General features: G+C 46.6%; 2 protein-coding genes across 4 annotated transcripts in view; one reads left to right on the top strand and one right to left on the bottom strand.

Annotated features, from left to right (window-relative positions):
* epor (erythropoietin receptor) overlaps positions 1 to 11,182 on the bottom strand; it is a 38,758-nt gene extending 27,576 nt beyond the window's left edge. The window contains exons 1-2 of the mRNA XM_068021122.1: positions 10,866 to 11,182; positions 1,517 to 1,725 (exon numbers count right to left, since the gene is read on the bottom strand). Of these exons, the coding sequence (XP_067877223.1) occupies positions 1,517 to 1,616 (100 nt within the window). The 5' untranslated portion in view covers positions 1,617 to 1,725; positions 10,866 to 11,182. The remainder of the gene's footprint in view (positions 1 to 1,516; positions 1,726 to 10,865) is intronic.
* LOC137355693 (AP-1 complex subunit mu-2) overlaps positions 10,325 to 19,059 on the top strand; it is a 37,574-nt gene continuing 28,839 nt past the window's right edge. The window contains exons 1-3 of one of the 3 annotated variants that reach the window (XM_068021123.1): positions 10,325 to 10,348; positions 13,688 to 13,912; positions 17,931 to 18,087. In XM_068021123.1, the coding sequence (XP_067877224.1) occupies positions 13,871 to 13,912; positions 17,931 to 18,087 (199 nt within the window). In that variant the 5' untranslated portion in view covers positions 10,325 to 10,348; positions 13,688 to 13,870. The other 2 variants (XM_068021124.1, XM_068021126.1) reach the window with 2 other exon arrangements.

Here is a 19,059-nt window from a genome sequence, read left to right as displayed (position 1 = left end):
AACCCCTGCAAGTCTTTGGCTGTGGGAGGGAACCGGAGCACCCGCCGGAAACCCATGCGGTAACAGGGAGAACAAGCAAACTCCGCACAGGCAGTACCCAGAACCGAACCTGGGTCGTTGGAGCTGTGAGGCTGCGGTGCTAACCACTGCGCCACTGTGCCGCCCACATCTGGAATAAGTGTCTGCAGCTCAAGGAACTTCGGCTCAGAGTTGATCAGCTGGAGTCCGAGCTTTGGACACGGCGATGCATCAGGGAGGGAGACAGTTACCGGGACACTTTGGTCCAGGAGGCAGTCCCACTCCTTAGGCTAGGTACTTCAGATTTGTTCCGTGCTCAGGGACAGGAGGGTGTGACTACGAGTGAGGTAGGTATGGTGATCCAGGAGGTGGCAATGCAGGAGGCTCAGCCCTTGCACTTGTCCAACAGGTTCGAGGTTCTTGTAGCTTGTGTGGACGAGAGCAGGGGCTGCAGGGAGGATGAGCAAACTGCCTACAGCACTATGGTACAGGGGGCCATTCAAGTGTAGGCAGTAAAAATGGAATGTAGTAGTAGGGGACGGCATGGTTGGGGGATAGATAGAGTTCTCTGCAGCCGAGAGCGAGAGTCACAAAGGCTGTGTTGCCTGCCTGGTGCCAGGGTTAAGGACATGTCCTCGGGGCTGGAGAGGAACTCGGAGTGGTGGGGGAAGGATCCAGTTGTTGTCCACGTTGGTACCAACGGCATTGGTAGAACTAAGAAAGAGGTTCTGGTCAGGGAGTAAGAGCAGCTAGGAGCTAAACTAAAAAGCAGAACCACAAAGGCAATAATCTCTGGATATTATATATTCACATAATACAATATATTAACAATTACTATTTCCTCAACCATCAATATAATAGAGAGAAAACAGGGGTATGAGAAATGAGAAAAGAATGGGCATGCTGGGGTTAATCATATAGAGCTTTCAAAGAGCTAGTAAAAGCATGATGGGCCAAATGGCTTCCTTCTGTGCAATATAATTCTACAATTTTATATAAATTCCACCAAATATATGTCTAATTCAGTCACTTGGAAAAACATCGTCATATATTAGTCAACAACAATGAAAAAAATCAAATGCGGTAAGTGTAAAATCCAATTGTGAGGGCTGATAATAGATTTCAATCATTTAAAAATGCAGCTAATGGTCAGCAAGACAATTCTGGCTTGCAATATTGAAATATTAATGCTCTAAATCTCCCGAAAAGGCAGTTTTCACACTCCGGGGAGAAACAAGAACAGGCTCCCACTGGTTACAACAAGGCTCCGTGTATCAGGCAACCCGTGCCTTTTGCTCACAAGAAAGCAAATTACATTGAAAAGTGAAAGATCAAAATGACACTTTCCTTCAAAACGAACTAAGAACGTGAGAACAGGAATGGCCATTCAGCCCCTCGAGGCTGTTCCTATAAATGTCATGTCCTCTTTTACACAGTGTTTCCAGTTGCACACTTATTTGTAACTGAGAGGCCCAGTAATAAGTGTTAAAAGCCTTACTTTTGCCTTCCAAATTCAACGATCGTGATTCAAGGACAGCAGCCGTGCTCAACACAAGGAGGTAAGATCCCAATTTCCAATGGCAGCTGGGATGAATCATGGTCTGAGGTTTTCCAGTCGTGAACTTGAAGTGGCTCCGATAGTTTCTGTATGTATTCTGAGACCAGTAACCACACAAACGTGAAGCTGTTTTGCAAATCTTGAGTGATCTGGTGGGGGTGGGGAAAAGCACAGTCACTTCCAATCTATTGCTGAGGTCCTTGGAAAGTAGGCTGAACACCCTCCCACAATGGGAAAGCCCATATGATTGGACCAGCCAGCTCTCACCTCAGTTGGGAACCTTTTTCTATATAGAAAGCCCTTTCACCACTTCACAATGTTCCAAAGCACTTCATAGCCACTGAAATACTTGTGAAGTGTAGTCACGGTCCCCTGTGCACAGCAAGCTCCCACAGAAAGCAATGTGATAATGACCAGATAATGGTGTTGTTGAGGGATATGTATAGGTCGGGACACCAGGGAGCTGTCCCCTGATCGTCCTTGAAATAGTGCTATGGGATCTTTTACATCCATCTGAGAGGGCAGACGGAATCTGGGTTTGACATCATATCTGAACAATGGCACCTCCAAAAGTGCAACACTCTAAAATTCACCACAAAGCCTGTTCACCACCTATAAGGTTTAAGTCAGGAGTGTGATGCAATACTCGCCACTTGCCTGGGTGGGTGCAACTCCAACAATATTCTAGAAGCTCGACACCATCCAGGATAAAGCAGCCCGCTTGATTGGCACCCCATCCACCACTCCCTCCCTCCACCACCGACGCACAGTGGCAGCATCGTGTACCATCTACAAGATGCATTGCAGCAACGCACTAAGGCTCCTTAGACAGCGCCTTCCAAACCCGCGACTTCTACCACCTAGAAGGACAATGGCAGCAGATGCATGGGAACACCACCACCTGCAAGTTCCCCTCCAAGCCACACACCATCCTGATTTGGAACTATAATCTCCGTTCCTTCACTGTCGCTGGGTCAAAAATTTGGATCTCCCTCCCCAACAGAACTGTGACAGTACCTATACTCCTAACAGCACTGTGGGTGTACCTACACCACATGGACTGCAACAGTTCAAGCAGGCAGCTCACCACCATCTTCTCAAGAACAATTTGGGATGGTCAATAAATGCTGGCCTTGCCAGCGACGCCCACATCCCATGAAGAAATGCATTTTTAATTAGTCTTTGCCAGATATGCGTTGCTTATGCAGTCACAATACAATTCACACAAATACAGTGTACAGTTATATACGGAGTTGAATTTTTAGCACCATATTGTGTGCTTACTTGATGGCTCTTTTGATGAATTTTGACCCAGGCAGTTCCAATTGGTCTCAGTACCCTTCATGTAGGCATGGGGTAAAGTCAGCCTCACGTTGCTATCCAGTGACGCAGAGTGTATATGTGTGGATGTCTGATAAGGACAAGCTCAAGCCCCTTGTGCTTGAATAATCTGCTTACAATCACTATCTAGGTTGATGTATGAAAGGTGGCCTGGGCTACAGACCCACTCTCCCCATTCAGCAGGTTTCCAGCATCTTTAGGAAAGGCAAAAGGTATTAACCTTAAGAAAGGTCGGCCATATCTGTAGTACTGCATTCAGTTCTGGGCACTGCACCTGGAGGGAGTGCTGTACAGATTCACTGAATTGATACTGAATTGACAGGTTGCAAAGACTTGGCTTGTATTCCCTTGAGTATTGAAGGTTAAGGGGTGATTTAATTGAGATGTTTAAGACGATAAAGTGAGTGGATAGGGTAGGTAGAGAGAAACTGGTGGTTGCTCCACTGGGGTGGTGATGGAGGGGAGCGAAATCCAGAACAAAAGGGGCACAACCTTAAAATTAGAGCCAGGCCGTTCAGGAGTGATACGGAAGCAATTCTTTCCAAAAAAGGTAGTGGAAAGCTCGAACTCTCTTCCCCAAAAAGCTGTTGAGTTTGGCAGGGGTGGAGTGGGGAAGGGGGGGGGGGGGGGGGGTGGGGGGGGGGGAAGTCAATTGAAAATTCCAAAACTGAGAATGACAGTTTAATTTAAGGTAAGGGTATTAACGGATATGGAATTAAGGAGAGTAAATAGAGTTAACATACACATCAGCCAAGATGTAATTGAATGGCAGGGCAGGCTCAAGAGGCTGAATGGCCTACTTCCGATGGGTTACAAGGGATAATAGCGACCACTTTGCCAGCACATCATGAATGGTAAGGATCCCCTCCGAGTCCTTACTCCCCCCAAACTAGCCATGATCACCTTTAAACTAAGATCTCCCAAAGTCAAATCAACAAGCACTCGTACTCAGAAACTCAGCATCGTTTGAGAGGGTCTAAAGCACTCATTTCACACAGGGCTAACAAAACAGAGAGGGAATAACAAACTGTATGGCAAGAGAAAGGACCTGAACTTTGATGAAAGGCAGGAAGCTGTTTATCTTGAGGAGATGAAGGTTGGGGGCCGGGGGTGGGGGGAAAGAGAGAGATACAAAGTTGCTCTCAATAATTCAACAGGAGTTAGAGATAGGATGCCTTTGCTGAAGGAGCATGTCTGTACCCTCTGATAGTCCATCTACTGAGGGGCTCCACACAGCACGTTCAGCACAAACCATAGTATCATAGAATGGTTATGGTGCAGAAGGTGGCCATTCGTCCCATCATGTCCATGCTGGCTCTCTGCAAGAGCAACTCAGCGAGTCCCTCTCCTCCGGCCCTTTCCCCGCAGCCCTGAAAGTCTTTTCTTTTCAGGTGCTTGTTCAATACCCTTTTGAAAGCCATGACTGAATCTGCCTCCACCACACTCTTAGGCAGTGCGTTCCAGACTCTAACCACTCACTGCGTATAGCAACCCTGTACCAATCCTTCATACCCAGATGAGAGTATAAAAGTCATCCAAATGTTCTTTAAAAAAAGTGTTCAATCAGTGCCATTGAGACAATCTTTTTAAACATACCACCCCCTCCCCCCCCAGTGATTCCCTCTCACACCCTCCCTGTGCCCCCGCAACATAAATCAGCGAGGAAAATGTTGGCAACAAATCTATCAACACATTTGTTTCTCTGGTTGAGCTCTGTACATCATCCTTACACCGTGGGGCAAGAGCTGCTCTGAAACATCGTTGGCACATTCTTTTTTTTTAACTGAACACTCGTCAATCTAGTCAGTGGAGGGGAAAATGGCAATTCAGCAGCATTGAGCCTGTTTTTTTTTGAGGTGCTAAATCAATGTTGTTGGTCGGGGGATGAGCTTTGGGTCGTGATTTCTCATCTCAAGTGCGCCGGGCATCCAAACTGGAAGCCAGAGATTTTTCGGTGTGCAGGGAACATGCCTGTAACAGACATTAGGCGTCTTGTACATGCAAATCGGGGTCCTGACGCCTGTTGTAGGACCCTGACCGAAAGTGGTCAGTAAATGGGTGTTGTTCACACATTGCCTGTCATGAGTGGCCTACCAGACGGTCCTTAAGGGGAACATAACGCTGGGGGCCAGTCTAAAATTTAAAAGGTTTTATTTTCATGGAGTTTTCCTTCAGGCTGCACAAAATTACTGTGTGTGCTACAGACCTTGGCTCACTTGACACCCTCCCCCGCCCATGCCATGCCCAGCCACCTAGCAACCAATCAGCTCGATGGCGGAACCAGCCAGAATTCCCGTGACCAGCAATCTGCATTGGGACGCTCCGACTGGCACCCACAGCTTGACAGGGTGAGGCCTGAGGCCTGATCTGGCTCAGACCTCTCACTGACGTCGACACATGATGTCGTTCTGACCGTGCCATCCAATTTTGCGCCAGGAAATGGCAGCAAGTTGAATTTTACTCTCGCAAAGCCAAGACCAAGCGCAGCCTTCTGGCGAACTGGGGATCAGAGCGTGGGGATAATTGGACCAAGGTGCACAGATGTAATTCACACCCCATTTTAAACTCTTTTAACTTCCATACTTTGATTTTACATTTTAATTATTTTTCGAGAATAAACCTCCAGACAAGCAGGCAATTCTAATTGCATTTTCCTGTCCTGTTCCCAAATCCTGTCACTCCGTTTTCCCTCATCCACTCGTTCAATCCAATCTTGAATATTGACATTATCACTTCAGCCTCAACCACCAAGCCTGGAAGTGAAATCTACATCCTCAGAATTCTCCATGTAGAGAGTTTCCCCGCCCTCAATCCCAAATTTCCAACATTTCACGCAAAATAGACAAAAAAACAATGTGAAGGAAAGACAGTAGAAACTGAAAGGGAAGGGGCCCAGTCAACATTTGGCCCTCCAACACAGCCACATTAACCACTTATCTGCTTTTGGGAATCTTGATGTAGAATGTTACCAACACAGCAACATTGGCAAATCTTCAAAGGAAATAATATAATTCGCCAGGTGAAACACTTTGAGATACTTCACTGTGAAAGATTTGCAAAGGTTAATTATTAGGAGAGGGGGAGAGAAAGAGAGAGAAAAAGGAGAAAGAAAGGAAGTAAGATAAAAGAAAGTGCATAATGTGACAGATACTGAACGTGCTGGTGTTGTGGTCATTTATCAGATCACTGCAGCTGTACTCTTCAGATGGTACTTGATAATAAAAGCTTCTCATCCACTTACCATTAATTGTTGCACAGCAATGATAACTTGCATTTATATAGCACCTTTAATGTAGTAAAATGCCCTAAAGTGCTTCACAGCAGTGTAATCAAACAAAATTTGACACCGAGCCACCTAAGGAGATATTACGACAGGTGACCAAAAACTTGGTCAAAGAGGTAGGTTCTAAGGAGTGTCTTAAAGGAGGAGAGAGAGAGAGAGAGAGAGGCAGAGAGGTTTAAGGAGGGAATTCCAGAGGTTAGGTTCTCGGCAGCTAAAGGCACGGCCGCCAATGGTGGAGTGATTAAAATTGGGGATGCTCAAGAGGTCAGAATTCGAGGAGTGCAGACATTGTAGAGGGTTATAGGGCTGGAGGAAATTACAGAGTTAGGGAGGGGCAGGCCAAGATGTATTGAAAAACAATGTTTCGTGTTCATTATTAGCACCTGTCTGTTCTGAGAAGTAAATGCAATGTAAAATATTCCTTTATAAAAATAAAGTTTTGTCATGATCTGTCACAGTTCAAAGTACCAAAATCGTTATGAAAGTAAAAAGTAGTCATTACAGTCTGATTCATCTTCACACCGTACCAGTGTTCTCCCCTCAAGCATTCCCCCCAACACTAGAATTCTGTAGTTCGATTCCTCACCATCTATTTCCCTCTTCCCATAGAATTGTACAGCACAGGAGGCCATTCGTCCCATCATGCCCGGTCTGGTTCTTGGAAAGAGACATCGTCTCACTTCCCTGCTCTTTCCACATAGCCCTGCAAATTTCTCCTTTTCAAAGCATTTGTCCAATTCCCTTTTTGCAAATTACCACTGAATCTGCTTCCGCCTTCCTTCCATAAGGGCCGATCCATAGTGTCATAGGGCGCGTGTCAGAGATAGGACTGCAACACTGCCACTCCAATCACCCAGCGCACAAACCCTCAGCTCAGTTCCTCACTGGGGGAACGGCATCAGAGAATTAGCCTGCATAGCTAGCGTTGGGAGACTTGGCGCTTTAAAACAACACAGACAGAGGAGAAATGCCCAATCATTTGCCATATGCAGAGAACTTCTCCCCCTTTTAAGCTATCGTCGTGACACGGGAGTCCGAATGTTTGTAACCCCGACCTGACATTAGCAATCATACTTGACAAGACAGAAAGAAAGCTGAGCATTTCATCCTCTATTCTGACCTGCAGCCTAAAACCTGTAAGCAGCTTCCGATCAACCAACTTGTCTCACCAAAGAGCAATTGATCTCTTCCTATGTTTACTTAACAGCAATTTGTGGCCTTAAAGGGACACTTTAGCAGCAAAATAATACATTCTGAACTGCATAAAACAGCAATACAGTCCTCATAAAACCCATCTGACGGACTAGAAGCAATCCCAAGGGACTTCAGCCAAAATACATATTATAAAGACCCGGGATTGCTGCAGTGTTCCAGTGAACATCAACGCAAGCTCGAGGAACAGCATCTCATCTACCGATTAGGCACACTACAGCCTGCCGGACTGAACATTGAGTTCAATAATTTCAGAGCATGACAGCCCCCCATTTTACTCTCATTTTTAGTTATTTTTTCTTCCTTTTTTTTACATTCTTTTTTACAATCTTTTTTTGCATTTATTTCATTTCATCTTAGTTTGTTCAGTTTGCTTACCCACTGTTTTTTTTCAGGTTTGCACTTGCTGCTGTTCAATATTCAGTGTATTAACACCTAATCTGTACTAATGCTTTCAACACACCATTAACATATTGTTTGCCTTTGCTCCATGACCTTTTGGTCAGCTATGTGGCCTGGTCCAACCTAGACCTCCTTTGTTATCTCTTGCCCCACCCCCACCTCACTTGCTTATACTGTGACTTTTCTAATATTTGTCAGTTCCGAAGAAGGGTCACTGACCCGAAACGTTAACTCTGCTTCTCTTTTCACAGGTGCTGCCAGACCTGCTGAGTGGTTCCAGCATTTCTTGTTTTTATTTTATATTATAAAGACCCGTGTCCAGTATCAGTATGTCAAGTTCTAGTCACCACACTTTAGGGAGGATGTGAGGGTCCTCGAGAGGGTGCAGAGATTTATCAGAATGGTTCCAGGGATGGGGGATTTTGGTTACAAGGTTAGGTTGGATAAGCTAGGGTTGATCTCCTTGGAGCAAAGGAGATTGAGTGGAGATTTGATAGAGGTGTACAAGATTATGACAGGCTTAGATAAGTTAGACAAGGAAAAACTGCTCTGATTAACTAATAGTACAAGGACTAGAGGACACAGATTGAAGATTTGAGGCAAAAGATGCAGGGGGAATCGAGTTTCAGAGCCACGGGGTCATGATGCAGCTGTACAAAACTCTGGTGAGGCCGCACCTGGAGTATTGCGTGCAGTTCTGGTCACCGCATTATAGGAAGGATGTCGAAGCTTTGGAAAGGGTGCAGAGGAGATTTACTAGGATGTTGCCTGGTATGGAAGGAAGGTCTTACGAGGAAAGGCTGAGGGACTTGGGGTTGTTTTCGTTAGAGAGAAGGAGGAGGAGAGGTGACTTAATAGAGACATACAAGATAATCAGAGGGTTAGATAGGGTGGATAGTGAGAGTCTTTTTCCTCGGATGAGGATGGCAAACACGAGGGGACATAGCTTTAAGTTGAGGGGTGAAAGATATAGGACAGATGTCAGAGGTAGTTTCTTTACGCAGAGAGTAGTAGGGGCGTGGAACGCCCTGCCTGCAACAGTAGTAGACTCGCCAACTTTAAGGGCATTTAAGTGGTCATTGGATAGACATATGGATGTAAATGGAATAGTGTAGGTCAGATGATCGGCGCAACATCGAGGGCCGAAGGGCCTGTACTGCGCTGTAATATTCTAATTCTAATATGAGAAGAACTTTTTTACACAGCGAGTGGTAATGACCTGGAACTCGCTGCCCACAATGTTTGTGAAAGTGGAGATAATGATTGCAAAAGGAAATTGGATGGGCACTTGACGGAAATAAACTTGCAGGGCTACGGGGATTGAGCGGGGGAGTGGGGCTGGCTGGATTGCCCTATGGAGGGCTGGCATGGACTCAGTGGGCCAAATGGCCTCCTTCTGTGCTGTTCTGACTCTCTGACTCTAAAACTCAGGGCCTTGGAGACGGTGCAGAGGATATTTAACGGAATGGTACTAGGGATGGGGAACTTCAGTTTTGTGGAGAGGCTGGGAAAGCTGGTGTTGTTCTCCTTAGAGAAGATTAAGAGGAGATTTGATAGAGGTGTCTAAAATTTAAATGGTGTTGTTGGATTAAATGAGAAGAAACTTTTTCCAGTAACAGAAGGGCTGGTAACCGGAGAACACAGATTTAAGGTGACTAGAGAAAGAGGAAAGATTTTTTTCAACACAGCAGAAGTTGTGACCTGGAATGCACTGCCTGAAAGGGTGGTGGAAGCAGATTCAATAATAACTTTCAAAAGGGAATTGGATAAATACTTGAAAAAGAAAATTTGCAGGGCTATGGGGAAAAAAAACAGAGCAGTGGGACTAACTGGATAGCTCTTTCAAAAAGAGCTGGCACAGATACGATGGGCCGAATGGCCACCTTTTGCGCGGTATCATTCGATGATTCTAATGTCCACTCCTGACGTAGAGTTGCCAACCCTCCAGGATTGTCCTGGAGTTTCCAGAAATCACACATTAAGCCAGACCCTGTGGCGAGCAACGCCCAGGAGAAAAATCACAGGTGCATTAAAAAAATATGGTTGACTTTTTTTTTCATTTTACTCTTTCACTTACGAGTTTAGAAATATTGGAAATGAGAAAAAGGCCGTTTGGCCTAGAGTCAAGGAAGATCCAATCAGCCAATGAGGGGCTTGGTTGCTTCCCGGTTAGCTGTCAGAAAGGGGGGGCAGTGTTGGGCGGCCAACGGCGGGAGGTCATCTGACGAAACCTCCAGGAATACGTCCAAGCAGAGTTGGCAACCCGAGCCATCAGAGCTCAGCATCATGGCCACTGGGCCATGCGGGGGGGGGCTATTACTGTGGGGAAGGTCTTGGAAACCTGATTCGGTGCAAAGCACATCACGAAAAGACTGCAGAATAATTCCATGTCCTCACGCCAATGTAAACAAACAATAAACTTTTCCCAAAAAAAAACGAAACGAGATCCCGGGTCTAATTCACGGCGGGAGTCGCGCGACAGAAACCAGCCCAGTGTGCTTTCCACCGAACTCGACGAGACTGACTCTCCAAAGGTGAGCGAGTTGAAAATTCCCTCCCTCCGTCTCATCCAGTTTGTGGGGGGGGAAAACAAAACTTTTTCACTCAGAAAACATCACGTGGACTTGCAGCATTGTTTTGTCGCAGAGAAGGAAAGTCCTGTTGACGTTGTTTTTAAACTTGCTGATTTGGCGCCGATGGCGGTCGTGGGATCTTGCAAGCCCGCCGAGGGTTGCTAGGAGACCGACGTGCGAGGAGGGGGGGGGAGGGGAATTGGGATCGAAGGCCTCATTTTTCCTTATTTATGATGGAAAGTAGGCCCTGTGGCTTTGGCTGGTCGCTTAGATAAACACAGAAAAAAAAAACACAGGCAGATCAAGAGCGTCACAGTTAACCACAGAGCAAGTTACACATTCAAGTCCTTGTGTTTGTCGCCTGAACATGGAGAGCTGCTTCTAATCAGCAGTCAACAGAGCACACCCGGGCCACCAGGTCAAGTGGGTGGCACTGTCACAGGAAAATAACGGAATATTTTTTTTTTAAAAAACACACCTACAACAGCAGCAGAGGCTCTGATGAAGTTCGTCCTTTCTTCTTGATTTTCAGTAGAATTTCCCTCCAACTGAAAGTGCTGCTGTCAAGTCAGTCTCGGCTCTTCAGGGCTGACCACCTTCCTCTCTGTCTCAATCAAGTCGCCAAGCTTTTCACACACGCGCGCTGCCCCGACCTCTGCCTCAGCTGCGATCGGCTAATTCAACAAAAAGTGAGCCAAGAGGAGCGATTTCAGCTTTGCCGATGGAACTTCTTGTTGCTCCCGATCCGATCATAGCCAGGGCGACTCCAGCAAAGGCTGCTCATCCCACTCCTGCACCGTTGCCTCCGCAGTGCCATCCGGATCAATCCTTGACCACCCCTCCCCTCCCCCCCCCCCCCCCTCGCCCCCTCCGCCCCCCCTCTCCCCCCCCTCTACCCCCCCTCTCCTCCCCCCCCCCCTCCCCCCCTCCTCTCTCCACCCCCCTCTCCCCCCCTCCACCCCCTCTCTCTCCCCCCTCCCCCTCTACCCCCCTCTCTCCCCCCCTCCCCCCCTCTCTCCCTCCCTCCCCCCCCTCTCTCCCTCCCTCCCCTCGCCCCCTCTCTCCCCCCTCCCTCCCCTCGCCCCCTCTCTCCCCCTCTACCCCTCTCTCCCCCCCTCCTCTACCCCCCTCCTCTACCCCCCTCTCTCCCCCCCTCCTCTACCCCCCTCCCCCTCTCTCCCTCTACCCCCCTCCCCCTCTCTCCCTCTTTCCCAACTGGCGACGTCACCTGAAGACATGGGAGCCGCTTCCACTTGTACGCCAACGACACCCAACTCTATCCCGACCCCTCACTGCCTCTGTGCTCTCAGAATATTCACAAAGTATTTACAGCACAGGAACAGGCCATTCGGCCCAACAGGTCCATGCCGGCCTTTATGCTCCACCTCCCACCCTACTTCATCTCACCCAATCATCAAATCCTTCTAAACATCTCTCCCTCATGCAATTATAGCTTCCCTTTAAATAAATCTACTCTTCCCACATTGAGCCTTGGATGAGCTGTAATCTTCTCCAGTTAAACACGAGAAGACCAATGTCTTGGACCTCTGCCACAAACTCTATACTCTTGCCATGATTCCATTCCCCTCCTAGGCTACTGCCTCAGATTGACTGTCCATAACCTTGGTGTCCCATTTGACCCCTTCTGACCTCAAATCCTCTTCCTTGTAACCAATGCCTACTTCCACCCCCATTATACCGCCTGCCTCAGCCCATCTGAAATCTTTAAAGAAGCAGTTGGTTGCTGTGGTGTGGGAGGGGGAATGGGAAGTTATTTCTGAGCAGACCAGAGCTGAATGTTCACCTATCAGTTATCAGGGCCAATGTCTGAGCTATGGAATGCACTCCTGAGATTGCTGCTCTTGTGCGTTTCACCTCCACTCTCGACTATTCCAATGCTCTCCTGGCCGAATTCCAATCCCCTGCCCACAACAAGCGTTTGTTTAATGCACAGCAAGATCCCACAAACAGCATTAAAGGGAGTGGCCAATTAATTCATATTTGATGGCACTTGTTAAAGGATGGATGTTGACTAGGGCACCATGGAAACACCTTGGTTTGCGTTCAATAATGCCATGGGATCCTTCATATTGTTACCACTACCATTGCATGATGGAGAAAGCTTATAATGGGACGTCTAGTTTGGCCATCCATTCATTGGCCTCTTGAAATGACCGAGTGGAGAAATGAGGTGGCTCCTACAACAGATCTGAGTGGGTAGGTTGATGTGATGTGTTCCACGGCCTGCGACTCATGGCTACAATCACACTTCGGGTCGTCCCTCATCTTCCACTTGTGGAGCAGGTGGGCTCATCGTCCATGTCCAGGATTGATTGAGCACGGTCCACAGTGTTTGAGGGAGGTCGGAGCCGGGCAGGTCTGCCGCTGGGTCAGCGAGGAGGTGTTGGTTATTTATGCTGCGTTTTCTCCATCTGGATAAGTGGGTTGATACCAGCTGTATGACTATTAGCTGATGTTTCCCAGGTTGGCCAGTGCCATTTTAAACACCCCCTTGGTGGGTTTTCCCAAGTCTTTGGGAATGGGATCCTTCGTGACCCTTGGGGTCAACTGGTGACCTTCTGACCCGAAGTGTGATTGTGGCCAAGAGTCCCAGGCCATGGAACACATCACATCAACCTGCCCACTAAGATCTGTTGTGGGAGGCACCTCATTTCTCCCAGAAGTGAAAATACTACCAACAGAGCCAAGCTGACACTTCCAGTTGGGACGTTTGTACTGAGACACTTCGGACAATGGAAAGCCTCGAGGCACAGGGTAAAGGCACAAGAACAGAGCACATTCCATGGCACAGACATATTCTACTTATCAATCCCAGGGGCCATTCAGCCCATCTACTCAGAGGTAGTCGCCCATTCCCCCTCCCCAAGGACAGCAACGACCTGTTTCTTAACTGATTCCAGGATTTTCCCACCCTCTATTCCAGACAGTGAGGAAGTCTGTCCCAGTTTTTAGAGGGAGGAACCTTGTCAACTCATTCTAAACCTCTTGTGGCTCCCTCACAGGTATTGTTCAGCTTTTGAGTCACTGTCGACACCCGAACAGATACTACATCGATTATTGTAGAACGTTCATTGGGAAATCACTGAGGGTGGAAACATAAAATGATCTGAACATAATCCCCAAACTCTTGGGATTAAATATTTACCTTGTTCTCTTTCTCTTCCCCTTACTGCTGCTTCTTGTTTCTGCAAACTCATTAAACCGGCTTTGGTGCGGTTGAGACTCTTTCCAGCGGGTTTACTGAATGCAGCTCACGCCTCTTTCTGTTTTCTCTCGGAGGACCTAAAATCCGAGCGGCACACCTGGAGGGCGGCGCCTTTAAGAGGTGGGCCAGTTACAGATTTACCTGCAAACGGTGACGTGGGGGGGTGTGTGTGGCTGATTAACCTGGGAGCCAGGAAGAAGGAAGCTGTTTGCTGCATCTTATTGGGAATCTCAGCAACTCTCCAGCCTAAAGAGGCAATGTCAGCCTCTGCAATCTTTATCCTGGATCTTAAAGGCAAGGTAGGTGTTTAATTAACAATTTTTAAAAAAACAGACCCATACCCAGGACTGCAGGAGGAAAGTAAGAAGCTTTTGTGCCCAGGTTGCTGAATGCAGCCCCAGAGATCCCCAGTGAGTGGGCTGGAAGTAATCCCACTTTCGAATGCCATCTACAGCTTTGGGCACAGTGACCAATTTAAGTTGTGGCTAAGATGTGTTTCAACCATGGGGCAAGAAGTTAAGATGAGGCCAGGATCTCTGTACCATAATGAATTTTGCTTTTGTGCAAATGCAGAATAATACTCACCTGGGACCAATGGCAAGGCCTTAATGATGTCACATCTTTACCATGCCTCCGTTTCATGAACAGAAGTTAGTGGAGTGTGTGAATTAAATTTTTAAAAATTCTAATTCCTTCCAGTTTAACTTCACATAATTTTTGCTTTTTCCAATTGCTGAGGTAACCTGGGTCAGATTAACCAGACCCCCTGCCGGTACTGGTCTCAGTGGGCTGATTATGTTTTAAATCCATTTCACCTGGCTCTCAGTCGCGCTCGTGTGCCTCCGAATCAAAAGGTTTTCGATTCAAGTCCCTCTCCAGCAACCTGAGAACCAAAATCGCAGCTGACCATCCCAGCGCAGCACCAAGGGAGAGCTGCACTGTCGGAGGTGTCGTCTTTCGGATGAGACGTTAAATCCTGTCTACCCTCTCGGGTGGATGTAAAAGATCCCATGGCATTATTTCAAAGAAGACTAGGGGAGTTCTCCCTGGTGTCCTGGCTAATATTTATCTGTCAATTAACATCACAACAACAGATTATCTGGTCATTACCAGCTTGCTGTTTGTGGGATCTTGCTGTGTGCAAATTTGCTGCTGCATTTCCTATGTTACAACGGTGACTACACTTAGAGACGAGCTGAGGTTGTGAAAGGTACTATGTAAAGGCAAGCTGAAGGGATGTGCTGTTTGACACGATCTGCCAGTTTTATTTACAGCAATACTCAAGTTCTACACAACAAAGTGACTATAAACAATTAATTGTGTGCAGGGCTTAGAGGCGTTTGAGTGTGATATCGAAGGAATTGGCTGACTATTCTATGTTGTGTGAAACATTTTCTGCTTCATAGAATGGTACAGCACAGAAGGAGGCCATTTGGCCCATCATGCCTGTGCTAACTCTTCGAAAGAGCTGCCCAATTAGACCTACTCCCCTGCTCCTTCCCCATAGCCCAGTAATTTTATTTCTCTTCAAGTATGTATTCCCTTTAGAAGTTACGATTGAATCTGTTTCCACTGCCCTTTCAGGCAGCGCGTTCCAAATCATCTTAACTCACTGTGTGTAAATAAAAAAATCTTTTGCCAATATCTTAAATTTGTGACTTTTAGTTACTGACTCTTATGCCACTGGAAACAGTTTCCGCTTACTTTATTGGAACCGTTCCTGATTTTGAACACCTTTCAAATACCCTCTCAACTGTTTCCTGCAATTTACCATGCAAAACGGGCTGTCATTATCTGAGGCTTTGTATCAAGAGCTTAATAGTCTTGAGCCCCTTGGCACACAGTCTGTGCCCCGCCAGATCTGGCCTCTTGCTCATCCACTATTTTAAATGCTCCACCATTGGCAGCGTGCCTTCCGCTGTCAAGGCCCTAAGCTCTGGAATTCCCTCCCTAAGTCTCTTCACCGATCTGTCTTTCTGTCCTCCTTTAAGACACTTCTTCCAAGCTTTTGGTCACCTGCTCTAATATCTCCTATGTGGCTCAGTGTCAGATTTTGTTTGTGAACGCTCCTGTGAAGCGCCATGGGGGGTTTTACTACTTTACAGGCTCTATATAAATGCAATTGTTGTTATTCTGTTAGAATTTTCAATGTCCAAAATTCACTGAACTCTGTTTAATTTTCAACCAGTTGGCAGTCAATGAGTTGCAGCAGGTAATCAGTTTTTGTGTTCTGCTGATGTCAGGGAACTGTGGGACAGGATTAAAAAGGGCAGAGTTCAAATTTAAGGGAATTGTGCTTTTTAATTAAAATCAATGCCAGGCACCAATACTCTTAATAGGTTTTTTTTGGCTCTAAACTTAAAACTGACTTTATTCGCAGGGAAAGACCCGCCATTTTGAAAGCTGGTTTCCATGGCAGCTGTCTATCCCACAATGCATTTGGTTTGGCATGGGAATAACTTTAAGTTTTTAAAATAATCAATTGTAAATATTAAAAATCAAACTGCAAATGCTCAAATTAAAAGAACAAGGAATGCAGAAGGCAGCTCCATCTAGAGTTGCCAACCCTTTGTCCTAGAGTCTCCAAAAATTGAAAATTAATCTTCAGGACACCTGCTGCAAACAAAACCCGAGAGAAAGAAATCAAGGGAAAATGAAACAAAACTGTATGTTGTTTCACTTGCTCTGAACACTTCCAATTGTGAGTTATAAAAATATTGGAGATGGGGGAACAGCAGATTCATGGATGGTCAAGAATCATCCGGTTGGGTAACTGAGTCTGTTCCCTTTTGTCATTGGTCGTGGGAAGTAGGGGCGCCATGAGGGTGGACCAATGGCGGACGTGTGGAAGTGGGATGATTCGAGACGGGAGGTCCTGTGACGAAATCTCCTGGATACGTCCAACCAGAGTTGGTAACGGCAGCAGATTCCAATGTTGGCGCTTTGCAATTTATTCACCAATGAGGCAATCGCCCACTCCAAACCCTGATGTCAACAAAATGCCAACAGGACACACGCCAGGGATAGAGAAATTTCAGTAGAAGTAGGACTGAGCTGCTTGAGCTCCAAGGGCTGAATTCCCAGGCCTTTGGAAGGGGTGTGAGTGAAGGTGGGGCCTACAGGTTGGACATGCCTGACTGAGAGGAAGAAGGAGGAAAAATGGGCAAAGGAGCAAGTGTCGGCTTTAGTAGCTCTTGTCGCATAGCGGACGGGTTTGTAAGCCTGTGAGTGCGAATTGTTCGAGGAAAAAAACTGGGAAATAGATGTAATAGTGCTGGATGATACACAAAGATAATCTCAAGATAAGTATTGGAAAGACATTTCAAAGGCAAAAGAGGGTGGCACTGCTCCAAAATAGGCAAATGATGGGAGAAACGAGGCAGGAGGCGAATATGGCTAAGTGGTGGTCAGTCTTTTCATTTGTCCCATATCCCTTCATACCGTTGATTAACAAAAATCTATCAATCTCAGATTTAAAATTAACAATTGATCGAGAATCAACCACCATTTGTGGAAGAGAGTTCCAACCTTCTGCCACCCTCTGTGTGTAGAAGTGTTTCCTAATTTCACTCCTGAAAGGTCTGGCTCTAATTTTTAGACTCTGTCGCCAGTCCTAGACTCCCCAGTCAGCAGAAATAGTTTCTCTCTGTCCTATCTGTTCCCCTTAATATGCTGAAAACTTTGATCAAATTGCCCCTTTGCAGAGAATGCAGCCTACTTGTTTAATCTCTCCTTGTAGCTTAACCCTTAGAATCTACGTATCGTTCTGGTAAATCTAGGCATACTCCTCCGAGGCCAATATATCCTTCCTAAGGTGTGGTGCCCAGAACTGCTCACAGTTTATTGGAATTGTGAGCGTGGTATTTCGGTTACTGTACACTGGCCTCTGGGACCGGGTCAAAGCTGGTATTGTGGGGGTGTCTCAGAGTGTGGAGTATTGATGGGAGGAAGTGGGATTCATTAGATTGCTCTCCAAAATGAGCCAGCCCAGACTCAATGGATCAAATGGTCTCTTTCTGTGCTATATTATTCTTCATAATTGTAGAAAATGCAGAAACCAATTTGCACACAGCAAAGTCCCACAAACAGCAATGTGATCGTGGCCAGATAATCTGTTTTAGTGATGTTGGTTGAGGGATAAATATTGGCCCAGGACACCGGGGAGAACTCCCCTGCTCTACTTCTTCAAAATAGCGTCGTGGGAGCTTTTATGTCCGCCCGATAAGGCAGACAACTGTGAACAGCGCGAGAGGAAAACGAAATGGAAGGACAATAACCTTTAATCCTTGTCTGTCTTTAAACCCTCCATTGGGGCAGCTCCTGATATGTCGGAATTACAAAGGAGATGTGGATATGTCGGAGATTGAGCACTTCATTCCGACCCTAATGCAGAAGGAAGATGAAGGGGCCATGTCTCCATTGCTGACTCGTGGCAAAGTTCATTTCTTGTGGATTAAGCACAGCAACCTGTACTGTATCCTTTCTGTACTCCAGGGAATGTCTCCACCCAATGGCTAATAAGTACCTGGAATTGTCTGGAGCCAAAGTTGTCATAACGCCACAGGCTGTTCAAACATGCCATTTAATTGTAGGCTGGGTTGAGCTGGAATGCTGGATGAGCTGTTCTCAGTTTTGTCTCTTTTATTATTGCTGGTTAGTTGACTAAAGTGTTGCCATTGCCAGGTTTATTTCTATCTCTTCCCCTCAGAGAGACCTCACAAAGTTTTTCCTCACAGTCACCTGGTGGCCAAATGGTGCAGCTACACAGTGACCATTCACATGGCAGAACTGACTGGGAAATGTTGACATAGCAGTTTACAAGAGGAAAAGTTCACAAATTCGTGACAGCAGGAAGTAAAGTTTTATGGGTAGGAAGTGTGTGCCCTGCAAGAGATTTCTTAATAGATTATTTGGATCCACCAAGGACAAACTAACATCACTGTCTGATTTAGCAATGTGAGGGTTTTGGATAATTACATTTGGGGGAAAAAAAAGGAATTGTGGAATAATGTGTAATTACAATGTTTCACAATGTTTTCTTTCTTATCCCTTCCTGAAGGTGTTGGCTCTATGCTCAGTCTGGTACTGAGTCACACACAGTGCACAGGTCCCAGGTTCAATCCCTTCTCCGTGGTGAGGGAGCAGGGGCAGCTCTGTGAAAATGATCGACTTCAGCATCCGTGAGTGGGAGAAGAGCCAAATCTCCCACAGCTTCCTGCTCTTGATCATGATCCAGTCAGCCATGCTGGAGGGAGCGAGTCAGTGTATGGATGTGGCAGGAGGAGAAGGAGGAATATGTGCAGCGGAGGCACCAGGAGCATGCGGTCTGAGCCAGTCAGGGGTCCGGGCTGATCCAATGATAAATATTCTGCATTGTTGACCAGTAAAGACCTTTGCCCCAGACTCTCGCAAGGTCACTGGTGTCCCAGGGCACAATCTGGCTCCA

This window comes from Heterodontus francisci, chromosome 43 (genome assembly GCF_036365525.1).
Source record: "Heterodontus francisci isolate sHetFra1 chromosome 43, sHetFra1.hap1, whole genome shotgun sequence".
NCBI lineage: Eukaryota > Metazoa > Chordata > Chondrichthyes > Heterodontiformes > Heterodontidae > Heterodontus > Heterodontus francisci.
This window is presented reverse-complemented; position numbering and strand designations above follow the sequence as displayed.